The sequence below is a fragment of the Camelina sativa genome, chromosome 13, assembly GCF_030686135.1.
Source record: "Camelina sativa cultivar CO46 ecotype springtype chromosome 13, ASM3068613v1".
NCBI classification, from domain to species: domain Eukaryota; kingdom Viridiplantae; phylum Streptophyta; class Magnoliopsida; order Brassicales; family Brassicaceae; genus Camelina; species Camelina sativa.
In genome coordinates, this window is record NC_141892.1 from 12,998,601 (window position 1) to 13,021,537 (window position 22,937).

General features: G+C 38.0%; 3 protein-coding genes and 1 pseudogene across 7 annotated transcripts; 2 read left to right on the top strand and 2 right to left on the bottom strand.

Moving 5' to 3' along the window:
- Positions 1-1,117: 1,117 nt before the first annotated feature.
- LOC147929472 (protein NLP6 pseudogene) lies at positions 1,118-3,099 on the bottom strand (annotated as a pseudogene).
- On the top strand, positions 2,576-8,484 carry LOC104736707 (protein SEMI-ROLLED LEAF 2). 2 transcript variants are annotated; one of them, XM_010456742.3, is made up of 18 exons: positions 2,576-3,076; positions 3,514-3,661; positions 3,810-3,884; positions 3,981-4,096; positions 4,212-4,326; positions 4,472-4,600; positions 4,704-4,945; positions 5,034-5,230; positions 5,327-5,763; positions 5,850-6,230; positions 6,325-6,474; positions 6,562-6,640; positions 6,721-6,845; positions 6,958-7,149; positions 7,274-7,408; positions 7,493-7,618; positions 7,713-7,907; positions 8,137-8,484. In XM_010456742.3, exons 2-18 carry the CDS (start codon positions 3,527-3,529, stop codon positions 8,260-8,262), a joined length of 2,955 nt encoding a protein of 984 aa, XP_010455044.1. In that variant the 5' UTR covers positions 2,576-3,076; positions 3,514-3,526; the 3' UTR covers positions 8,263-8,484. The 2 variants fall into 2 exon arrangements, with proteins under 2 accessions (XP_010455044.1, XP_010455045.1); XM_010456743.3 differs by having other exon boundaries at positions 2,717-3,076; positions 3,522-3,661.
- Positions 8,485-8,588: 104 nt separating this feature from the next.
- On the top strand, positions 8,589-14,392 carry LOC104736710 (lon protease homolog 1, mitochondrial). Its single transcript, XM_087480174.1, has 19 exons — positions 8,589-9,150; positions 9,491-9,556; positions 9,975-10,160; positions 10,259-10,324; positions 10,476-10,517; positions 10,630-10,752; positions 10,837-10,935; positions 11,015-11,080; positions 11,153-11,239; positions 11,348-11,387; positions 11,563-11,734; positions 11,903-12,027; positions 12,109-12,239; positions 12,340-12,444; positions 12,602-12,715; positions 12,790-12,957; positions 13,067-13,168; positions 13,240-13,902; positions 14,003-14,392. The coding sequence occupies exons 1-19, from the start codon at positions 8,653-8,655 to the stop codon at positions 14,183-14,185; spliced, it is 3,036 nt and encodes a 1,011-aa protein (XP_087336300.1). The 5' UTR covers positions 8,589-8,652; the 3' UTR covers positions 14,186-14,392.
- LOC104736709 (uncharacterized) lies at positions 14,260-18,935 on the bottom strand. Of its 4 annotated transcripts, none has more exons than XM_087480176.1 (6): positions 18,754-18,935; positions 17,957-18,076; positions 17,493-17,551; positions 15,777-17,390; positions 15,496-15,607; positions 14,260-15,262 (listed from the first exon to the last, which is right to left on the bottom strand). In XM_087480176.1, exons 2-6 carry the CDS (start codon positions 18,063-18,065, stop codon positions 14,580-14,582), a joined length of 2,577 nt encoding a protein of 858 aa, XP_087336302.1. In that variant the 5' UTR covers positions 18,066-18,076; positions 18,754-18,935; the 3' UTR covers positions 14,260-14,579. The 4 variants fall into 4 exon arrangements, with proteins under 4 accessions (XP_087336302.1, XP_087336301.1, XP_087336304.1 ...); XM_087480175.1 differs by having other exon boundaries at positions 18,293-18,935; XM_087480178.1 differs by having other exon boundaries at positions 17,493-17,548; positions 18,754-18,910.
- Positions 18,936-22,937: the final 4,002 nt, after the last annotated feature.

Sequence of the window (22,937 nt, forward strand, 5' to 3'; positions counted from 1 at the left end):
CCAAAACGATGTTAGAAAACTAAGAACGTTCGCACTTGCAGAGATTATTCTATCCTTCATTTTTTCTCTTGCGGTTCTCAAATCCGTGGATTTAACAAATCCAGTAGAGTTAACCACAAAAAGAATCATGCACTTTTGAATGCTGTTCCTGGCCACCGTTGAGCACCCTGATAATCTTGTGTAGATCTTGCTTATAAAGCTCTACGCGATGGTATCAAATTCTTTGTGAAGGAATATAGTGTGTAACTAACAAGGCAACAAATGGGGAATTCAGGGAAGCCAAAGAAGCTCTTAAGAATGCTGAAGGATTGCTTATATGATTCTGTTGCCATAAATTTTTGCTGAGCTTTAAAAGACTTTTACTCTTATGAAGTCATTTGTTTCTGACCTTTGTACACATTTTGAGGAGGGTATTGAATTAAGATTTTAGAAGATTTTATGGATTTTAGATTTTGAGAGACTCTGAAAGATATTTTATGATTCTGTGGATTTTTAGAAGATTCTTTAGGATTTAAAAATATTTTCAATGGTCATTTGGTGAGATTTGTTGTGAGATTTTAAAAGATTTCTGGAAATCACTCAATCAGTGACCGCTGCATATTCAAGAAAAAACAAGAAGACATGTTCAAGCTTTTTTCGTATGTGGCTCATGTAGTCATGTTTGAAGTTGTTTATAAATGTTGGAAACTATGATCTCTTTAATCGTAGAGACATGTTGGTCTCTTCTTCCGGTACTAACTCCATAAGCTGCAGTTGCCTATAATTCGATCATTGTTTCCAACATTTATAAAGTTCACACATGAGCCACATATCTTGCCAAGGAGAAGACATTCTTAGAGGCTATGCCTTGACACTGCCAGTGTCACACTGGTAGGCTACTTTGATCTTTGCTAAGGATATGTGTTATATAAAACCTTGACGTGGTGATCTTGTGAAGATTGACTAAAACAGAGACTATCAACCATAGTTTTTTGTTTGTTAAACATGTAAATGTTTGGATCCGAAAATATGAAACATATAATTTTGGTTTAACATATGTAACTGATATTAATATGAGTTAGCTGTGGGATACGTAGACACGAGCGATATAAGCATGCTTGAGGAAGTCAACAAAATCCTAGGACGAAGAGAGCTTGTTTTTATTTTTATTTTCACAGAGTTCAGTTTCAGAGACAACCTTGAGACTCGAATAGTGCTGCTTCATTGTCTGAAACAGAGAGCCCAACAGAAAATCCTGCTCTCTCTTGTCTGTGATGGCTGGAGGAAGAAAGAATTCAAGAACATACTCATCGTCCCCTGTATACGTGCTCTTTAAGCAGACCGCGAAACAGCTCGTCAACTTGAACATGCGTGCATAATGTACTAATGGGTAGTCGGTTTTGCAGAACCGAGTAACATCCCTAGAGAAGCATAGATTTCCAGAGAGAAACGCCCTCCCAGCAACACCTTGTCCCTTCTGCAGATGGTGTTCAGCACAAGCGTCTCTGAAACCCCAAACATGAGCGTCCACAACATAAACAGCTAAATCACTGGTAGACATACAGACTTTCCCCATACAGCTCCCATCAAAGCTTGAACAACTTTTCTTAAAACCACCTCCAAAAGCTAGAACACTGCGATGCCTGCAAAGGACCCATGTCTGAGCTAAAGGCAGTTTGTAGGTCTCGCACACCACAGTCAGTATCTCCAAAATCTCAGCTAATGCATTTTGGCGATAATAAAGCCTTTATTTTTATTTTTTCCAAGACGTGCAAAATTAACAGTCATTTTGCGATTTGGTTCTCTAATTTTCTCAGCTAGTGGTAGTGAACCCAGGAGCTACTCTTTCATTATCATCTCGATTTCGTCGCTGCTTGTTTCCCTTTTCTCGAAGTCTCCACTAATTCTTCACTCAATCATTAACGAAATTCATATCCAGTTCTGTTGTTTTTTGCTAAATCCATGTCCAGTTCTGTTCTGGTTCAAGAAATTGGGAACGAGAAAGATGGGTCTTGAAGCTACTGTGGAAGAAAGAAGTTTTAGTCGTCTCCGACACAATACGAGGGGGGGTATTGAACTCCTTTTGTTTTTTTTTTTTAAATCGTTCAGAATTCCACCCCTAGAGGTATGATTTGTCTGTAATGTTTTTCAACTAAAAATATATTAAAAAGTCTCCTAGAATCAGATACAATAAAGTTTTCTAATTTTTTTTGTTATTTTGAATAACAGTAGGTTTGAAACAAGATTTACAAACTAGTGATTGAATAACAACAGATTGTGAATTATTTTAAATGATTTTACATGAATTTAAAGTTGAATAACAGAAGATTTGAGAAGATTTTTTAAAATCATTAAGTCAATAACAAGTGATTTTTAAAATACTACAAAACCTTTTAAAATACCAAGTTCAATACCCCCACCAGATGACTTTACTAACTCACATTTTCACCACGACAGATGACTTTACTAACTCACATTTTCTTTTGACAGAAACTATTGTGTAGCTTCTATTTATTTAAAGACTCTAAAGATTCGCAATCTTTTAGAAACATTCTTCAATTATTATTATATGGAACCAAATATCATCCGGACGAACGGACCGGACCATTGTGTATTTCATCAGTTCAGGGTCAAGAGGACTCAGGTCGGACCGGATTCGGGTCATTCGTCATTCTAACCTTAACAACTTTTTTTAATAAGCAAAAAGAAAAACCAAAATTGTTCGAATTTTTGTTGTAAACAAAGACAACAACCAACTTGTTTAGCTTCTGTTTTTGTTCTTTAATTGATGGAGGATTCTGACACCAGACAGAAGAAGTACTATAGGCTAGTTCTGCTTTTTTCTCTAGTAAAAAGAGAGAGAGAGAAAAGAAAAAACAACACATTAAAATCTGTGACAACATCTCTCACGTGCTCTCTCTCTCTCTCTCTCTCTCTCTCTCTCTCTCTCTCTCTAATTGCAGCAGTTTGTATCCAAATCCACGCGCCTTTTTCTTTTCTCTCTCTCTCTCTCTCTCTCTCAGTAGATTAATCAAAGCTTTGAAACCAGTTTCCAGTTTCACTTCGCCTCTCCTCAGATCCGTCCCCTGAAAGCTCTGTACGTGTCTTCAAATCTCTCATCTCTTTAGTTTCCTTTCATGATTTCTCGATTACCTTGGAGATTAAGCTAAATTTTTGTGGGTTAGGGTTTCTTTTTAGAAATCGGGGTAATGACACATTTGTGTTTTTTGATCTCTTGTTCCTTCTTCGTTTCCAAACCCAGTTTTGTTGTTTCAACCTCTGACATCTTTTTCGTCTATTGTTTTTATATCTTCGATTTTAAAGTTTTGAATTTTGAATTTGAAAAATGTATTATTAGGTTTCTCCTTTGCCCTTTTTTTGTTACTTAGAATGTTTTTTATATTTTATTTTTGCTCGTCTCCTTTATTTTGTCTTGGTTTATAGTAACTTTGGGTGCTCTAGGGTTTACAAAAAAAAATTGAAGCTTTTATGTTCTCTTCTTTTGATGTTCTAACACCATCTGCTTCTGTGAAGGTTTGCAGAGAGAATGGGGTTTATCTCAAGGAATGTTTTCCCGGCGTGTGAGAGTATGTGCATTTGCTGTCCAGCTCTCAGGTCGAGATCTCGTCAGCCCGTCAAGCGTTACAAGAAACTGCTGGGTGAGATCTTCCCTAAATCCCCTGTAAGTGTCCTCCTTTAACCTCACTTCGTTAAAAAGTTTCCACTTTTCACTTGTGTTTTGGTAACATCTTTGGTATAGGTTTTGATTTGAGAGTTTGAAACGTGCTTCGGGGTATATTTTCAACTTATTTTTTATGAATGTTCTGTAGGATGGTACACCAAATGAGAGGAAGATTGTCAAATTGTGTGAGTATGCTGCCAAGAACCCCATCCGTATCCCTAAGGTATAGTTTTGGTTTTTGAATCTTGCTACTTAGTTGGTGAGGAGGACTCTTGTGTTTAAGTTCTGTTCAGCATATTCTGTTTTGTTGCTGTCACAGATCGCTAAGTTTCTTGAAGAGAGGTGTTACAAGGACCTTCGATCTGAACAGATGAAGTTCATCAATATTGTTACCGAGGCTTACAACAAAATGCTTTGCCATTGCAAGGATCAGATGTAAGCTTTCTAATATCTGGTTGTTTTAGGAACGCAAAATTCGTAGCAACATCTATTGCATCATTACTTTGATGATTATTAAACACTTGCCTGTTTTGTTTTCCTCTTATTTAAGGGCTTATTTTGCTACAAGTTTGCTGAATGTGGTTACGGAACTACTTGAAAATTCAAAGCTGGACACACCGACCATTCTCGGATGCCAAACATTGACGAGGTTCATTTACAGTCAGGTAAAATGTTATTGAAGAACATTAGGAGAACTATGCATACTGAGGCTTTGACTGATTTAACAATTCAGAATGTTCATGGCTTCTACACTTATGCTAGTCCATGTTGAAAACGTGAAACTTCTCACTCTTCATCTGGTATGAACAGGTTGATGGAACTTATACTCACAGCATTGAAAAATTTGCCCTCAAAGTTTGCGCATTGGCTCGTGAAGAAGGTGAAGAACATCAAAAGCTGTGTCTGAGAGCATCTGGCCTGCAGTGCCTTTCAGCGATGGTACTAGAACTAGTTCTTTTAATCTTCCAAATTCAGTCAATCTTACTCCCAAAAGTTTCTGTCCGGTTTTAACAAGTGTTTCTTATATTTGCTTCTTCATCAGGTGTGGTTTATGGGAGAGTTTTCACATATATTTGCTGCTGTTGATGAGATTGTACATGCCACTCTTGATAATTACGAGGCAAACATGATTGTTCAGACCAACGAAGACAGAGAAGAGCAAAATTGTAACTGGGTAAATGAAGTGATTAGATGTGAAGGCCGAGGAACAGCAGTTTGTAATAGCCCTAGTTACATGATTGTCAGACCAAGAACAGCAAGAAAAGATCCGACTCTGTTGACCAAGTAACTGACTTAATCCTCTGTTTGTTGCTATGATATCTTCTTTTTTCTTCTGTTTGTTAATTGCCTTATTCTCTTTTAATTGTTTTAGAGAAGAGACTGAGATGCCCAAAGTTTGGGCACAGATATGTCTTCAGAGGATGGTTGACCTGGCTAAAGAAAGCACAACTCTGCGGCAAATCTTGGATCCTATGTTCAGCTATTTTAATTCTAGACGCCAGTGGACTCCCCCAAATGGGCTGGCCGTGATTGTTCTGTCTGATGCAGTATACTTGATGGAAACCTCTGGTACCTTCTTTATGTCTTGTTTTTTTTTGTTAGAATATTAGGTCTTTGTCTAGACACGTATGTGTACTCATAGCTGTGTTTCTTTATATATATTAGGTAGTCAGCAATTGGTGTTGTCGACTGTTGTACGTCATCTTGACAATAAGCATGTTGCCAATGACCCTGAGTTCAAGGCTTATATCATACAAGTTGCTGGTTGTCTAGCAAAGCTGATCAGGACCAGCTCGTATCTTAGGGACATAAGTTTTGTTAATGACTTGTGTCGGCACCTGAGGAAAAGCTTCCAGGCAACAGCTAGATCAATTGGAGATGAGGAACTCAACTTGAACGTGATGCTTCAAAATTCTATTGAAGATTGTCTGCGGGAGATAGCCAAAGGAATTGTTAATACACAGCCCCTATTTGATATGATGGCTGTTTCAGTCGAGGGTCTTCCTTCTTCAGGAATTGTTTCACGCGCAGCGGTTGGATCGCTGTTGATACTTGCTCATGCAATGTCTTCAGCTTTATCGCCATCTATGCGTTCACAACAGGTGAACTATAGTTTTTTTTTTGTTTCTTCTTAGTTTCTAACATTATCTTTTACAGATTTTTTCATCCTTATTTAATTTTTATACAGGTTTTCCCAGACGGACTTCTTGATGCGCTTCTAAAAGCAATGCTGCATCCAAATGTCGAAACCCGTGTAGGAGCGCATGAAATATTTTCAGTAATACTGTTGCAAAGTTCTGGTCAGTCTCAGGCTGGACTTGCATCAGTGAGAGCTTCTGGCTATCTTAATGAATCAAGAAACTGGAGGAGTGATACAACATCTGCCTTCACATCTATTACTGCTCGATTAGACAAGCTCAGGAAGGATAAGGATGGTGCCAAGATTGAGAAGAACGGTTATAATAATAATACTCACGAAGATCTTAAGAACTACAAATCGTCCCCAAACTTTCACAAGTTGAATTCCATAATTGATAGGACTGCTGGATTTATTAATTTAGCTGATATGGTAATATTTTTTTCTTTGCTTACAATTGGATGTTATGTTCTATATAGGATCATCACATGTTTTTGCAATTGTCTGATAATGTCTGGTGATGCAGTTACCATCAATGATGAAGTTTACCGAAGATCAAATCGGGCAATTGTTATCTGCATTTTGGATACAATCAACTCTACCCGATGTCTTACCTTCCAACATTGAAGCTATTGCTCATTCTATCAGCTTGGTGCTTCTTTCCTTGCGGTTGAAGGTCAACATAAAGTTTCATCTTTGCTGGCTATTAATGTTTCACTTTCATGATCATACTTAAGCTTCTCATGATCATTTTTTATTGCAGAATCCTGATGACGGGCTTGTTGTTCGAGCCTTCCAGCTGCTCTTCTCACTGAGGAATCTTTCTTTGGACCTTAATAACGGTATTGATTATTGATACTCTCTTAAATTGATCAATGTATTAGAAATGGCTTATGGTAAACCAAACTTTCTTCATTGCCAGGCTCATTACCCACAGTTTGCAAGCGGTTGGTCCTTATTTTATCCACAAGTACGCTGATGTTCGCTGCCAAAATATATCAGATTCCTCATATTTGTGAAATGCTGAAGACCCAAGTTCCTGGTGATGTGAGTTCTCAATGTTTTGTTTTTGAATTATTATTTTCATCCATGGAGATTGTGTGCTCAATTTTATATATCAGATTCCTCATAACTTGATTATGTGCTCAATTTTATTCAGATGGATCCCTATCTATTCGTTGGTGATGACTTACAACTTCACGTAAGACCACAGGCAAATATGAAAGATTTTGGATCCTCGGGTGATAGCCAGATGGCTACTTCAATGCTGTTTGAGATGCGAAGCAAAGTAGAACTGTCCAACACTATTATAACCGATATTATCGCAAAAAATCTACATAAGATTTCTAAGGTAATTCTTATATTTTCTGTTTCTCAATGAGCATTAGCTCTGATCAATGGCTTTAGGCACCAGAAAAGAGTATAAACCTGGTGATTCTTGTGCTGATTTGGTTTTTATATATTTTCTTGTTAAGCTCGAGGAAGCTGATGTGAAGATGCAACTCTCGGAGCCATTCACACCTGATGATGCCTTTATGTTTGGATCACGGCCAAATGTTGAACCTCAACCAAACCAAAGTATCTCTAAGGAATCGCTATCCTTCGATGAGGTAAACTATTCTCTGAAGACCCATATTCTTTGGGATATTGATGATAAAAGCAACTGTAGACACTTGTGTTTCTTTTTATCACAGGACATACCTGCAGGTTCAATGGCTGAGGACGAAGTGACGAGTGAACTCTCTGTGCGTTTTCCCCCAAGAGGATCTCCTTCACCATCTATTCCTCAAGTTATCAGCATTGGCCAGCTTATGGAATCTGTAAGTGTAGACCGCATTCGGCATAAAGAAGAAACTGGCTGATATATAGATATCTATGTTGTCTTATGATTTTGGTTTGTTATTTGTTATCTAGGCGCTTGAGGTGGCTGGTCAAGTGGTTGTGTCATCTGTCTCTACTTCACCGCTTCCTTATGACACAATGACTAACCGCTGTGAAACATTTGGGACTGGTACTAGACAGAAGCTCTCAAGGTGGTTGGCTACTGAGAACCGCCAGATGAATGGTCTCTACAGAAACTCACCAGAGGAATCATATGCACTTGAGAAGGTACGTAACAGCTGAGTTGGAGTAGATATTTCATCTTCAAAGATTTCGAGTTCGATTGTTTTTTCATACCAAAACCTACTTATAGTAAACAGATTAGAACTACAAACTGTTGAAATCTGCTATGGTCCTCAATCATAGTGAGAAAGGTCTTAACTTACATATGGGCTGTTTAAGAGAAAGGTTGAAACTTTATGATACGAGGCTTACATATTGATACGCTGTGTTACAGGTAGTAGAAGATGGGAACATCTATGGGAGAGAATCTGGAGTGTTGCAGGATTCATGGTCCACGATGAGACTACCTCCAGCTAGTCCCTTTGACAATTTCCTCAAAGCAGCAGGAGCTGGAAGATGATTCAACTAACTTCGTAATATTTAAATCTCTGTAGAAAGTGTGTAATCTTGTTGTTGTTATTGGGTTTGTAGAGAGCTAATCTAGGCACAAGCACGATGCTTCTCTGTTTCAAAACAGACACATGTGGTAGTGATCTGGAATCAGTAGTTGTCAGTAGTAAGTAATGCCGTTAGGACAAGAATGTTACTGTTGTTGTTATGATCTATTCCATTAGAGAACAAATGCTCAATCTACTAGTATAATGTATCAGATTCTCTATATTAAACTCATCATCAAACAAAATCGATGATTTAAAAGTTCATATCTTTTACTAATGACGGTGAACTAGACTGGCCCGGTTTAGGTTCCAATGAACCGACATTAAAACGACGGCGTATGTCGTAAAGCAAAATGGTGGTGTTGTTCTCTCTCTCTCTCTCTGCCTTTAAAATTGGGGTTTTGCTTCGTCGGGGGTTTATGAAGGGCTTTGATAGTAATCTTCGTTTACAGGCTTCTTCTTCTCCAGAATTCTCCAATGGTTTCTTGCCTAAAAGGCAAAACTTTATAAACCTCAATCTCAGAAATTGCTATCACAGATCTTTCTCTCCCACCATGTTAAAGCTCTTCACTTCTTCCGCTTCTCGAGTCCATCATTTGACTCCTGCAATTAGGGTCGGGTCTACTAGCCCTGTGGAGTCTCCATTGTTCAAAGCGTTGAGTCAGCTTACTGGGTGGAATCGGAGATCTGCTTCTTTAGGTCAACGTGCTTTCTTCTGCTCCGAGCCTACCGATGGAGAGGCGGCGGCTGAGGCTGAAGCTAAGGCGGTCGAGTCCGATTCTGAAGGGTCTGACTCAAAATCGTCGTCTGCGATTGTGCCCACTAACCCTAGGCCCGAGGATTGTTTAACGGTTAGTTTAATTTTTGTAGGATTATATATGCTTTGTCTTTCTAATCGCAATGTATATATATATATATGCTTTGATGGATCGTTGGCAGTTTAACTCTAGAGGCAAAATCTTATCCTTGCTGAAATGATTTCAAAGTTTTAAACTTTGGTCTTTTGAGATGCTTTTCATCTTTGTTTAAGCTTATGTTATTGTATGCTGTTTCCATGGTGGTTTTGTATTGCTTTTTTTGAATTTGGATTTGGTGGTTTTTAGTTATTAGTCAGAGCAAAACCAGAGGCTTTTTGTTTGTGACTTAATATACATTTCAGTTAGACTTATGCTTTCTGTTGTTAAATTGCAGGTTCTAGCATTGCCGGTGCCGCATAGGCCTCTTTTTCCTGGTTTTTACATGCCAATCTATGTCAAGGTATGTCAATTCATCCTTTTCTGGCCTTTCAACATTTTGTTAAGATGTTTATACCCAAAAATTTCATTGAATTCTCTCTATGTTGGACTGTATCTAGCCTTAGAGCTAGAGTCAGTATCTTCTCTTTTTGGTGCTCTGTAGACCCAGCATCACCGATTACCAAAGTTGACACCTCAGCTTCTTTTGAAATCTGCTGGTTACTTTTCGAGTATATATAGCTATTTTAGCGGCATTTGATGCATTATTAACTACATCATTGTTTCTTATATTATAATCTTTCCTGCTTGGTTCATTTGATGAATGTGGGCAAAATTGCTAGAACTATTTCTCTCTAACTATAGTGGTAACTTTAACTTTATAGTTTGGGAGATGCGCATTTTTTGCCTCTGACCACCATGTGCTTTTTTCTGGTTTGCAGGATCCTAAAGTACTCGCAGCCTTACAGGAGAGCAGAAGACGACAAGCTCCATATGCCGGAGCTTTCCTTCTGAAGGATGACCCATCAGCTGATTCATCTTCAACCACTGATGCAGAAAAAAATATAAATGAGCTAAAAGGGAAAGAGTTACTTAACCGGCTTCACGAAGTTGGCACACTTGCTCAGGTAGTGTTGCTGCTACTTCTCTTTAATGTCTGTTTGGTGTCTGTGTGATCAAATCAAATAGCATAACAAGCATTACAATTTCCTTGCTGATTTTCCAGATTTCAAGTATCCAAGGTGACCAAGTTATCCTTGTTGGTCATAGGCGACTTCGCATAACAGAGATGGTAAGTCGGTAGAGTAACAGGGTTTTCCATACATGGTAGAATTAAAGTTAGGAAAGAATTCAAAGTTCAAATGCCTAGCGATTACACCTTTTGTGTCCTTTGGTTAATCGAGTTACTTTTTATTAAGGGAGAATTTTTTTTCTTTATACAGGTGAGTGAGGAACCACTTACCGTCAAAGTCGATCATCTTAAGGTATAATTTCCTTTTATGCTTTTCCTCTTATGATATGAGACTTCTGTTTATTTTTTCCTTTTTCTTTTTGAAATTCTTAAGTCAGGAACCTTTTTTCTTGTTCTCTGTGCAGGATAACCCATTTGACATGGACGATGATGTCATCAAGGCAACATCCTTTGAAGTTATTTCAACGCTTAGGGATGTACTTAAGACAAGTTCATTATGGAGAGATCACGTTCAGACATATACCCAGGCATGTTCTCTTCATAATTTTCACATGTGCAGGTAAAAACTTTCAGGACGCCTGTCTTAGTAGATTTCTTTCAAACTTGTGTAGCATATAGGTGATTTCACGTATCCACGATTAGCCGATTTTGGAGCTGCGATATGTGGTGCAAATAGGCACCAAGCTCAAGAAGTTCTTGAAGAACTGGATGTAAGTAGTTACACTATTCTTGTAGTTGTATGGGTTTCCATTCTTGTTCAATCTCTCATCTCTACCTTTATTGACCCAGGTTCACAAACGTCTGCGGTTGACGCTGGAATTGATGAAAAAAGAAATGGAAATTAGCAAGATTCAGGTACTATTTCTGGGGCTACTTATCCGCTAGCTGTTTGAATGAAATATGATTCAAATCTTTTGAGCCATATAGGAAACCATAGCAAAAGCAATTGAAGAAAAAATTAGCGGTGAGCAACGCCGGTACTTACTAAATGAGCAGCTCAAGGCTATAAAGAAGGTATGTTTCATCCCGCCTCACAAATTTTGCTTGTATTTTTCGTCAACTCAACATAATGTCAGTGGTATATATCATATTTGGTTTATTCATTTAAGTGATCCAATGCAGGAGCTTGGTGTGGAGACCGATGATAAATCTGCACTTTCTGGTCGGTACTAACTTAGTATCTTCAATTTTATGTATTCATTTATATCACCGTTAGAGCTTTATAATTTCACTGCCTTATGCATTCGTGATGCGTCAGTGTCTTTGGTATGAGTTCAGAGACCAGTATACTGTTATTTGTAAGACAACTGCAACTGATATTCTGTTCATTACTGCAGCAAAGTTTAGGGAAAGGATTGAGCCGAACAAGGAAAAAATTCCAGCGCATGTATTACAAGTCATAGAAGAAGAGCTTACAAAACTGCAGCTGTTAGAGGCGAGTTCAAGCGAGTTTAACGTGACCCGTAACTACCTAGATTGGTTGACCATATTACCATGGGGAAACTTCAGGTAATTTACTCTTGCTTTATCTTGTAACTTTATTATTTAAGTAAAGCAGCAGCTAGTCTTTATGAGGGACTGACAAAGAGAGGGATGAGCATCCGTGCTCATCACATGGTACCATATGTATTTGCTTTGTGTTCACTGATTGAGGAATCTATTTTATCAAATTTGCAGTGATGAAAATTTTGATGTTGTGCGGGCACAAAAAATTCTGGATGAGGATCACTATGGCTTATCTGACGTAAAGGAAAGAATACTGGAATTTATTGCGGTTGGAAGACTTAGAGGCACTTCACAAGGTATGATACTCGCACAGTAGTTGTGGCCCTTTCTGATTGATTTTGAATGATGAAAAAGAACTTGTCCTGGACTATCACCAGGGAAAATCATCTGCCTCTCCGGCCCTCCTGGAGTTGGTAAAACTAGTATTGGTCGTTCTATCGCACGCGCTCTTAATCGCAAGTTTTTCCGGTTCTCTGTTGGAGGGTTAGCAGATGTCGCTGAGATCAAGGTATAGCTCATTTTTTTCTTTACTTGCAAAGTTTAGTCAAATGATTTCGATTAAATTCTGTCATAGAAACAATAAATCATTCTCGTAATAACGTGTTTAGGGGCATCGTCGAACATATGTTGGCGCCATGCCTGGAAAGATGGTGCAATGTCTAAAAAGTGTAGGGACATCAAATCCTCTTGTTCTAATCGATGAGATTGATAAGGTAATATATCTTTAGTATTGTGAGTTTGTGACTAGCTTCCTGAAGTTGGTAGTCACATATGTACCTTCTTTTATTCCATCGATACAATACTGTTCATCATTAGTTAAGAAAGTCAACTTTCTATGCAATAAAAGTGTTATATATTGTTCCTTGGCAGCTTGGGAAAGGCCATGCTGGTGACCCAGCCAGTGCTTTGTTGGAGCTTCTGGATCCAGAGCAAAATGCAAATTTTCTGGACCACTATCTCGACGTTACTATTGACCTATCAAAGGTTATTAATGTGGATACCATTTTGTTTCATATGGTTCTAGGATGTCTGCTAATTGCTGATCCATTTCCCTACAGGTTTTATTTGTGTGCACAGCAAATGTGATAGACATGATTCCAAATCCTCTGCTAGACAGAATGGAGGTGATTTCTATTGCTGGGTATATCACTGATGAGAAAGTTCATATCGCAAGAGACTATTTGGAAAAAACTGCACTTGGAGATTGTGGCGTCAAACCTGAACAGGTCTCACTTTAATCCTATTCTCCAATTGTGTCTCTTTTAATTTCGGGGAGTAATTGTCAATGAATCAAATACTTTTAGGATTTGCTCAATTTGTTCATACTATCTGCAGGTTGAGGTGAGTGATGCAGCTCTTCTTTCATTGATAGAAAATTACTGCAGAGAAGCAGGTGTTAGGAATCTTCAGAAACAGATCGAGAAGATTTACCGTAAGGTAAGTTTTGCTACAACACTCTGAATGGTTTCCTTAAGCCCCCAAAATCTAACATCATTTTTCTTTTGTAGATTGCTCTTAAATTAGTGCGTGCAGGAGCAGTCGCCGAAGAGCCTGCAGTTGCAAGTGATCCCGAAGAAGCTGAAATTGTGGCCGAAGTCGGCGTAGTTTCCCCAGAGAACCATACTGATAAAGAAAACCCTGTGTCCTCTGATTCTTCATTGGAAGAATCAAATGAGGAGGCCCAAACCGAGAAGATGGCGTTTGAAAAGGTAATGATTGATGAATCAAACCTTGCGGATTATGTAGGAAAACCGGTATTCCATGCAGAGAAGCTCTATGAGCAGACACCGGTAGGTGTTGTGATGGGTCTGGCTTGGACATCAATGGGTGGTTCAACATTGTACATAGAGACAACTGTTGTGGAGGACGGGGAAGGTAAAGGTGGCCTGAATATAACGGGTCAGCTCGGTGATGTGATGAAAGAAAGCGCACAAATTGCTCACACAGTCGCTAGAAAGATAATGCTAGAGAAAGAACCAGAGAATCAGTTCTTTGCAAACTCCAAGCTTCATCTCCATGTCCCTGCAGGAGCCACCCCCAAGGACGGTCCAAGTGCAGGCTGCACCATGATCACATCTTTATTATCACTTGCCACGAAGAAACCAGTTAGAAAGGATCTTGCAATGACCGGAGAAGTTACACTAACTGGAAGAATTCTTCCTATTGGTGGGGTAAGTTAGCAACTCCAGACGTCTCTCACTCTGTTATGTTAATTCTTTATTTTTGACATTTTACCGAATTGCTGCAAGTTTCTTACACAAAATCTCTCAGGTGAAGGAGAAAACTATAGCGGCTAGGCGGAGTGAGATTAAAACAATAGTATTTCCGGAGGCAAACCGAAGAGACTTTGATGAGCTGGCGGAGAATGTAAAAGAAGGGCTTGAAGTTCACTTTGTGGATGATTATGGAAAGATCTTTGAGCTCGCCTTTGGCTATGACAAACAAGAAGACTGAAACAACAAGAACACACGATTCAAATTCACCCTCGTCATCATTTGTTGTCTCCCATCTAAACAACAAGACCATTCTTGATTCATTCACTTTTCTTTTTCATTCAAGAAGAAAGTTATTTGTGTTAACACTTAAGTCTATCAACTCTTGTATCTTGGCGGAAGCAAGATTCACTCATACCTAATAACAGACTATTACATTAGAACGAAAGAAGGAGAATTATCCTATTATTTGCATTTTTTTCAATTCAATAAAAGTGGAAACATAAAAGAAGGAATGCTCATATTATACATCGTGTGAGAGAATGCTCCTCGATATCGGCTACTTACACTTCATCTCGATTCTCATGTCAGAGAAACTATCAGAAGAAGCATCTAAAAACAAACACCAGAAGCATCTAGAATACCGAGAGAAGATCAGGCTCTACTAAAGCAGAAACTAGCCCTTCCCTTTGCCTCCATGTTCTTCTTTGAGTACCTGAGACAAGATCATTAACTAAATCATCAACCAAAGTAGATACTATCTCTCCCTCAATGTCAACGCCTTCTTCATACGTCTCTTTCTCGAAATCAAGCCATCTCCCTTCGAAACTGCTCATCTCTTTGTCAACAAGCTCATCCATCATCATCTCTCTCATCTTCTTCAACCCATGAATCTCTCTGTTCAGTTCTTCTGCTAACCAATCTCTTTGTTCAAACAAAAACCCGCCCTTGCCTAATAGCTCTCTGCAGCTACCCATAAACATCCGCTCGCACTTGAGAGCTAAGCACTTATTGACAAAATCAAACAGTGTCTTTCTGTTGATTTTGGCTGCTGTTGCTTCTCCTCCGCCTTCCATTTCATCAAAGAGGCTCGCAGGTAATATGTCAGTGGCCATTCCCAGAGCAAATTCTTTCACCAACAGTTGGTCAGACCTGAGGATCTCGGATATGTACCCAAGTTCCCAGTCGAGCCTTTCTTCACCTTCTGAACAACTCAGTGTTATTACAGATTCTGAGAACTCGGACTCGTCTTGTAATTGGTGCGACTCATTTGATGAAAACCAGGTCGGTTCTTGGTCTGATGAGGACTGTATTGTCCCTGTAAAGCCCAAAGCGTTAGACATCAAAGTAGCCGCAAATCTAGCTTTCATGTAAGCCATCAGTTCCTATTGAGTGCAAGCAAAGAGTGTTTTCGCACAATACATGTATCTTAGGGATTCAAGTTTTGCAGGCTGAATGTTGACTTTATAATATGCATTGATCTTATTGATTCGGTGGGACTTGGGAGAAAGAAAACTAAACATTTTTTTGTAAAGTATTGAGAAAACAAACCGTATTCTGCGGACTGTCTGCAATCTAAGAAACTCTTGCTGCAGGAGCTTCTGAGATCATCTGCTTCAGTTACAGTGCTAATGCTGCTAACTTCGAGCTCTTCTGCTTGTATCTTTATTTTCAGAAGAAATTATACAAAACATAATTAGTTAGAAAGCCTTAAATAACCTAAATATATTTTTACAAGTAGAAACAGTGCCGGTCTAAAACTATAGAATGCAAAATATGACTAATAAGAATTTGCATACTTAATCTCTTAGATGCAATAGGAAGGAACTAACCTGGAATTTTGGTTTGTCATAGAATGAAGTGCAGTCAGAAACAGATTCACTCTCCGATAAAACTTTATCCAGACCGTTTTGAGTCGACTTTTCATATTCTGATGCAGATGAAATCATCCCGTTCACCTCATCCTTTGGAATGGACCATGAAGAATCTTCTTCGGTCAGGCTACAGCTAGAAGACTCAAGCTTAGAAGTCAGCTCTCTGAGCTTTTGCTCCAACAAAACATTTAAGGAATCGCCGCCAATCACTTTGAAACTAACTGCAGATTCTGTGTCTTGATCAATTCCTTGGGAGGAAGATAGTGAATCAGATGATAAGCCTTTGATGGGGGATGAGAATGTGAACGAAATCACATCCATTTCCTTTTTCCGATCATTTTTGCCTTTGCTCAAGCCACCATCAATGGTGATGTTACATTTGATCAAACTTTCACTCCTTTTGGTCCGTTTATCATCAGAGATTCCAGATTTTTGCATCCCATTAGGGAGCTTTTTGCTCCGGGGAAGAGTCTTTTTGCGTGACAAAGGTAAAGAAGTATTCTTTACCATCGCGGCCGTTGTTAAACCCAAGTGCTTTGATAACGATCCACTTTCCACTGGACACTTGTTCACAACTTTGTTATTTACTTTGCTGCTTTTTTGGTTCGAAACAGAGGTCGTTGAAGGTTGGTTGTCTCTGCAGTTCTGTTTCTGGTTATTCTGCTTAAGCATACTCTTTCCCATGCTGATGGGAGCTCCTCTAAGACCATTCTGGCTTTTGACTATACACTTTTTAGCTTCTGCCTTCTCCTTTTGGTTTGCAGAGTTTCTGGTGATACTTACGGGCGTTGTACTGGCTTTTGCTTGTGCGGATACATAAGATGATGGCTTCACTTTACCCTTCAAACTATCAGAACTGCTTTTTCCCATGAACTTACTAGTTGACGGCGTCATGAGTGATGTTGAGGTTCTCTTCTCGTTGTGCTTTCCTCTTTGGTACTTAAGGTTAAAGGCATCATTGGAGACTTGACGGCTAGACATTTTCTGTGCAGCTTCTAATTTCTCTCTTAAATCTTGAATCCTCATAGGAACTGATGAAGGAGAATTAGATGGCGAAAACCGCGTTCTAGCAACCATCCTAGGACTTGGGTCAATCATTCTTGAAGCCGCTTCCATTACATAAATAGGGTTCCTGGATGGGACAAACCCAGGACTCCGGATAGGAGACAGGTGTCTATTGTTGGTAACACATATTGGTTTAGCCAACCTGGGGGGAAAAGTCTCAGATTGAAACCGTTCAATCGGTTGGTTGCGCCCATTATTTGTTCTTGAATCCAAACGGTCCCAGGAAATACCATCATAGTCAGTACGGAGATTTACATAACCAAGATTCTCATATGCATCCCATCTGTTGGTGTTTCGTGAAGGTCTGAGGAAAAACGGATCAAGATCGGGATTGAATCGAGGTTCCTGGACATTTGGTACCGGTAGAGACTCTAAACCCATAAGCCTCGCAACCACACTTGGGGCTCTTGTCCCCTGACCATCATCACTGGTAACAGAAGATGCACAACAGCTCGAGTCACTTTTCGGGTTGTAACTTGAACTCTTTCCAGTCTCATCAACCTCAACCTGTACAAAAGATAACATCAAACCAAATTTGTTCCTCTCATCCGCTAAACTAAGACTAAAGCCACTTGACAAAAACAAGGGAATAGTATTGAGATAACTCACAAGAGAAACCTTCGACTTCAAGAGGTTTTGAGCAGTCTGTTTTATCTGCTTTGATTCTTCTGGTACAAAAACAAGAAGAACAAGAAGAAGTGTGATATGTAAGTTACTAGAATCCAAACAAAGATCAATTTTTACGTTCTTATATACACAGCATTATAAAACAAATGAATCAAAACTTGTTATCAAACAATAACCAATTCTTCCAAACAAGAAGTACATTGTCTTAGACCAACTATTTCTACATGTCACAGAATTCACAAGAACTGAACCAAACATTTCTAACTATTTGTAAGCATTTACAAAAACAAGAACAGCATTGTCTGTAATCATAATAAAATCTCATTCAACCAAGAAGTACATTGTCTTAGACCAAACATTTCTACATGCCACAGGATTCACAAGAACTAAACCAAATCTTTAAAACTATTTTCTCAGCATTACAGAGGCAAATACTGCAGACTCACCTGAGAGTTCAGAGCTGCTGGAAGAGAAGAGCTTTTCACGAGATTTTCCAGGCCAATCGATTAAATTAAAAAAACCTCCTCTGGATCGTTTCCTTTCAACAACTTCCATTTTTATTTCATCTACAGATAAAACAATCACTGAATCACTTCCCTGGGATGTAACTAGCAAGGTGTAATCTTGATTCCAAAACAGCAGATAACCAAACGAAACCGCACCAAAAACAGCATAAACCTTAATAATTCACCCCAACTCTTAGCTGAACTAAAAGAAGATTAAGACAGTTTCAGATAAGGCCACCACAGGATAATACAGATCAAACATGAACCCAATATTACCTATCGTGTAACTTCAGATGCCAAAGACGTCAACTTTAACTAATGGGCTCACCCCATTTGAGTTAATATCCAGACACCCTTGTGGAGAAATCAACCGAATTCGAAGATTTTGAGACGCTAACAGCAAAATGTGACAACGGGAAACAAAAACCCAGAAATGCTGGGGACTGTTCACGCACAAAACCGATTAAAAACCTAAACTTTAGCGTTTAACCAGAAGATCTATCTATCTAGCCCTAAAAGCTAGCAAACAACACTAGGGGTAGGGGGTGGTCTTGTGTTCCTCAAACACAGTAATTGAGAGAATTGGAATTGATGCAAAGGTATTAAAACACCAATGAATCTTAGAAGAAAGAGAGAGATTCTTGAGAAATGGGTCAGATCAGGGAAAAGGTTAAATCAAACGAGGACCAAGTAAAGATAGATTTTTAAGATTTGGGATTTGGGTAGAGAAGACAGACCAATAGATGTGCAGACGCAAGCAGAGAACTCTGAACAAAAACAGATACTTCACAGTGTGGATTGATGTGACAAGAGAAGAGAGCGAAGGAGTGAGAGAGATGAGAGAGAAACAGAGTGTTTGAATTTTCCAGTCTTCTCACTCCACCTCTGAAAAAATATTTAATAAACTGTTTTTATGTTTATTTTTATAATTTTGGTGTCTTATTTATTGTTTACATCTTTCAGTAAATTAAAAAAAAAAATTACGTATTAATGATCTAAATAAATGGTTAGAGCAGATAAATGATAACCGCTGAATCTTGGTAGACTTGACTGAATTAGTGAATCTATCTTTGCCAAATCTATTGGTGGTTTTTAGCTAGCTAAATAATTTTCATTTTAATATAACTAAACTTATACAAATATTAATTACAGAAATTTATTATGAATCATAGTAGTTAAATATATAAAATATTTAGTAAGCTTAGATTACAAACATAACTATCATATTAAAAAAAATATGTTGTTGCAAATAAATAATTATTTGTTTAGTTTTTCTTAAAAAAATAAAATATATTAAATAGAAAAGTACAAAACATATCAAATCTATATTATTCTCAGTATTTTTTTTAACCAAAAACAAATAATAAGGTTTAATTAATTCAATAAATAAAAGAATGTAATGGAACCATTATGATAAAACATCAAAAATTTCACAACAGTTCCATAAATACAAATGATGTAATATGTTGTTTCTTCCTCATGAATTCCTTAATAAATCCACAAATACATGTTATAATTTACAGCCTATATCGTTTATTTATATATAAAGTGTAATGAAGAAAAGGAATTTGTGGACCAATACAGTAACGAGAAAAGGTTGAATGATCATGTGGAGACAAATTAGGCTATAGATATGTTTGTAGTAGCAAAATGAGAAATGGGGATGATACATACGTTTCTACTTTTCAGTTATAGAAAAAGGCAAAAGCTTTATAGTAAACAGTGCAGAGGTCTAAATAATATGCCAAATCGTAATAGTTTACTTGCTACTATATGCTATGGATTTTGGGAACCACAAAATGGGTTTCCTGGCTCCACTTCTCTAAGTATATAATTTTTTTAAAACATTACTATCTCATTTTTCATTATTTTTATTACTATAATGCTTATAGAAATCACAATCAATGTACTCAAAATTACCATTTTTTATATTTATATATATTTTTAATTTATTGTTGTCGACCACCGTTTAGCATTTTGTCGACCACTTTCTAATATTGTAATTTTGTTTGTTGTTTGTTATCGTAAATAGACATCGCTATGAGTATGGATGGTAGCGTTTGATGTCAAAAAAACAAAAAAAAAACAGTAACGTTTCAAAAAATTTAAAACATAAAAATTACATGGTAATTTTAATCTAATAGTTTAGGATAATCTTATTGATATGACTATTCTGTCTACTGATATTTACATACTGCATATATTGTAGTATGTTGTTTAGAAAAAGAAAAGAAATACATATGCATATATATATATAAATAGTTCCAATAGTTGGACCGATAATATTAATGCAATTGGAGTTATTAGGGTATTGTTAAGAACATCACACGTCCTTCGGATCACCTTATCAAGAATGTTGTATAAAATCAGATTGTAAGCAACACCAAAAATGTAAACATGGTTGGGGCACAGATATTTGTATATATTTAAGCTTTTGAAATAATTCGGCACGTCAAATTAATTCATGTAAAGACTTAACATCACATCCTCCGTATTGATTTTTTAGAGAAACTTTTTTTTTTTTCAGATTAGTTGATGTTCTCACTTTTCTAGATTAATTCGTTTTTATATCTAAAAATTATTTGAATTTTAAAGTTTATTTTACCTTTGGTTAAATTTTGTTCTTCTTTAGAAAAAACAAAATAATGTATGTACAAAAACATTTAAATGTCAGAGGAGTATATATATTACATTCCATTACTATTTTTCTTGAAGTTTTCACATTTTGATATATGCATAAGTAAAAAGTATATCTCTGTTTGAGGTGGCTCTGTTATTTTACAAATATCAAATCATGGAAAACTACAAAAAAAAAAGTGAACTAGATTGAACCAAAATAAGATCGAAGTATATGCACACAAATATAAAACCAAAACATGGTGATCATACTAATATGAAATGGAAGAAACTTCTCAAGCTTCCTGCGTAGCTGCTGATTTTTTCAGGTTTGAAGTTCGGGATGGGAAATCAATCTCGTTTTAGTTTGACAATTGGCTTAACATTGGTATTCCTATGCAGATTACAGGTGAAGGTTGGAACCTCAGATCCGTTGGCGGCTTGGGCCTGAAAGTTACAAAGGCTACTTCTCCTCAACATAAACATGGAACCAGATCCGAAGGTCAAACCAAGCAGTTTCTTGGCACAAGGTGGTCTGGTTTCCATAGTGTGTCCCATGTTATGCGTTCATCACTTGGCTTGCCGTCCAGCAGAAGCTCACAACTGGTGCTCGAATGAGGATTTGGGGTCAAGTGTAGTCTTGTCCGCTATGTGGTGATTGGTGAGACCAACAAAAATCACATACCTTTACGATATGGAGTTATCTTGCTAGAAATCTTTTGGGATCAAGAATCAACCCTGACTAGGACATTGGAATCGATCGGACCTAACTCTCGCAATGAACGCTGGATAAATTCCCTTGAGGGATCCATTGATTTACAAGGGCTTTATATGCAGCTGAGTAGGTTACAAAGTACTCCACATATTGTGGGATATATACAACAAGATATATACGATTGTAGCTAAGTAGTTGAGACAGAATATCCTATATTCTATTCTATATTATATCACCCTCCCGCAATTGAAGCATCAAGTGACCTGATGGTTAAGCTGGTTCTAAACTCGTTGAATAGACATGTTGGTAAGCCCTTAGTGAAGATGTCAACATACTGCAGTGAGCATGGGACGTGCATCACTTTAACCTCACCTATAGCTATTTTCTCCCTAACAAAGTGTATATCCAGTTCTATATGTTTTGTGCGCTGATGCTGAACAGGATTATTCGCCAAGTAAACGGAGTTGATGTTATCACAGTAGACCAGTGAAGCTTTGTGTAGCGGGAGATGAAGTTCACGCATGAGGTTTCGGAGCCAAGTTAGTTCAGCAACGACATTGGCAACGCCTTTGTATTCAACCTCTGTACTTGAACGGGAAACAGTGGTTTGTCGCTTTGCAGACCATGATACAAGATTTGAACCAAAGAAGACACAATAACCAGAAGTTAAACGCCTAGTATCTGGACAACCTGCCCAGTCCGCATCTGTATATGCAGTAAGAGTGTTAACATCGTCGCGAACCAGTTGGAGACCTTGTGTCGTTGTACCTTTTATATATCTGATGATCCGTTTTAGTGCATTCATGTGGGGAACCCGAGGATCATGCATATAGAGACATACTTGATGTACCGCATAAGCTATATTTGGGCGTGTGAAGGTAAGGTACTGCAACGCTCCAGCAAGGCTCCGATATGTTTTTGGATCCGGTATTGGTTCGCCTTCTGCAGCTGAAAGTTTGGACTTCAGATCAACCGGTGTAGCACACGGTTTACATTCAGACATGCCTGCTCGGTTGATGATGTCTTGAGCATATGTTGGTTGACTTAAAAACAGCCCCTGTTTGTTATAGTCCACCTTTATACCGAGAAAGTGACGAAGCTTTTGTTCTGTCATTAGAAATTCTGACTTTAGGTGTCCGATGATTTTCTGCAGAAGTCTCATAGATGATGCAATTAACATGATGTCGTCAACATAGAGGAGCAAATAAGCCATATTCGAGCCCTATTTAAACACAAACAAAGAGTTATCAGCTTTACTCATTATGAAGCCTAGTTTGATAAGAAACTTTGTGAACCGTGAGTTTCATGCCCGGGGAGCTTGTTTCAAACCGTAAATTGCTTTGTTGAGCTTGCAAACATGGTTTGGGAACTCTTTGTTGACAAATCCTGGAGGTTGGTGCATATACACCGTTTCTGTCAAGTCTCCTTGAAGGAAAGCATTCTTCACATCTAATTGATGCATTGGCCAATTCAAAGCAACTCCAACATCTAGGACAGCGCGTATTGTCGCTGGTTTTACAACTGGGCTAAAAGTTTCTGTAAAATCAACTCCCTCCTCTTGCGACTTTCAATTTGCAACCAATCTTGCTT

Bases quoted from the DNA above. Each gene is read 5' to 3' on its own strand.
- LOC104736707 (XM_010456742.3), top strand. From the start codon at position 3,527: ATGGGGTTTATCTCAAGGAATGTTTTCCCGGCGTGTGAGAGTATGTGC. The intron at 4,327-4,471 runs GTAAAATGTTAT...TGGTATGAACAG, and splicing joins CGAGGTTCATTTACAGTCAG to GTTGATGGAACTTATACTCA. The intron at 6,641-6,720 runs GTATTGATTATT...CTTCATTGCCAG, and splicing joins TTCTTTGGACCTTAATAACG to GCTCATTACCCACAGTTTGC.
- LOC104736710 (XM_087480174.1), top strand. From the start codon at position 8,653: ATGGTGGTGTTGTTCTCTCTCTCTCTCTCTGCCTTTAAAATTGGGGTT. The intron at 10,936-11,014 runs GTAAGTAGTTAC...TTATTGACCCAG, and splicing joins AAGTTCTTGAAGAACTGGAT to GTTCACAAACGTCTGCGGTT. The intron at 13,903-14,002 runs GTAAGTTAGCAA...AAAATCTCTCAG, and splicing joins GAATTCTTCCTATTGGTGGG to GTGAAGGAGAAAACTATAGC.
- LOC104736709 (XM_087480176.1), bottom strand. From the start codon at position 18,065: ATGGAAGTTGTTGAAAGGAAACGATCCAGAGGAGGTTTTTTTAATTTA. The intron at 17,552-17,956 runs GTGAGTCTGCAG...TTTTTGTACCAG, and splicing joins CAGCAGCTCTGAACTCTCAG to AAGAATCAAAGCAGATAAAA. The intron at 15,263-15,495 runs GTTTGTTTTCTC...TGGGCTTTACAG, and splicing joins CAGACAGTCCGCAGAATACG to GGACAATACAGTCCTCATCA.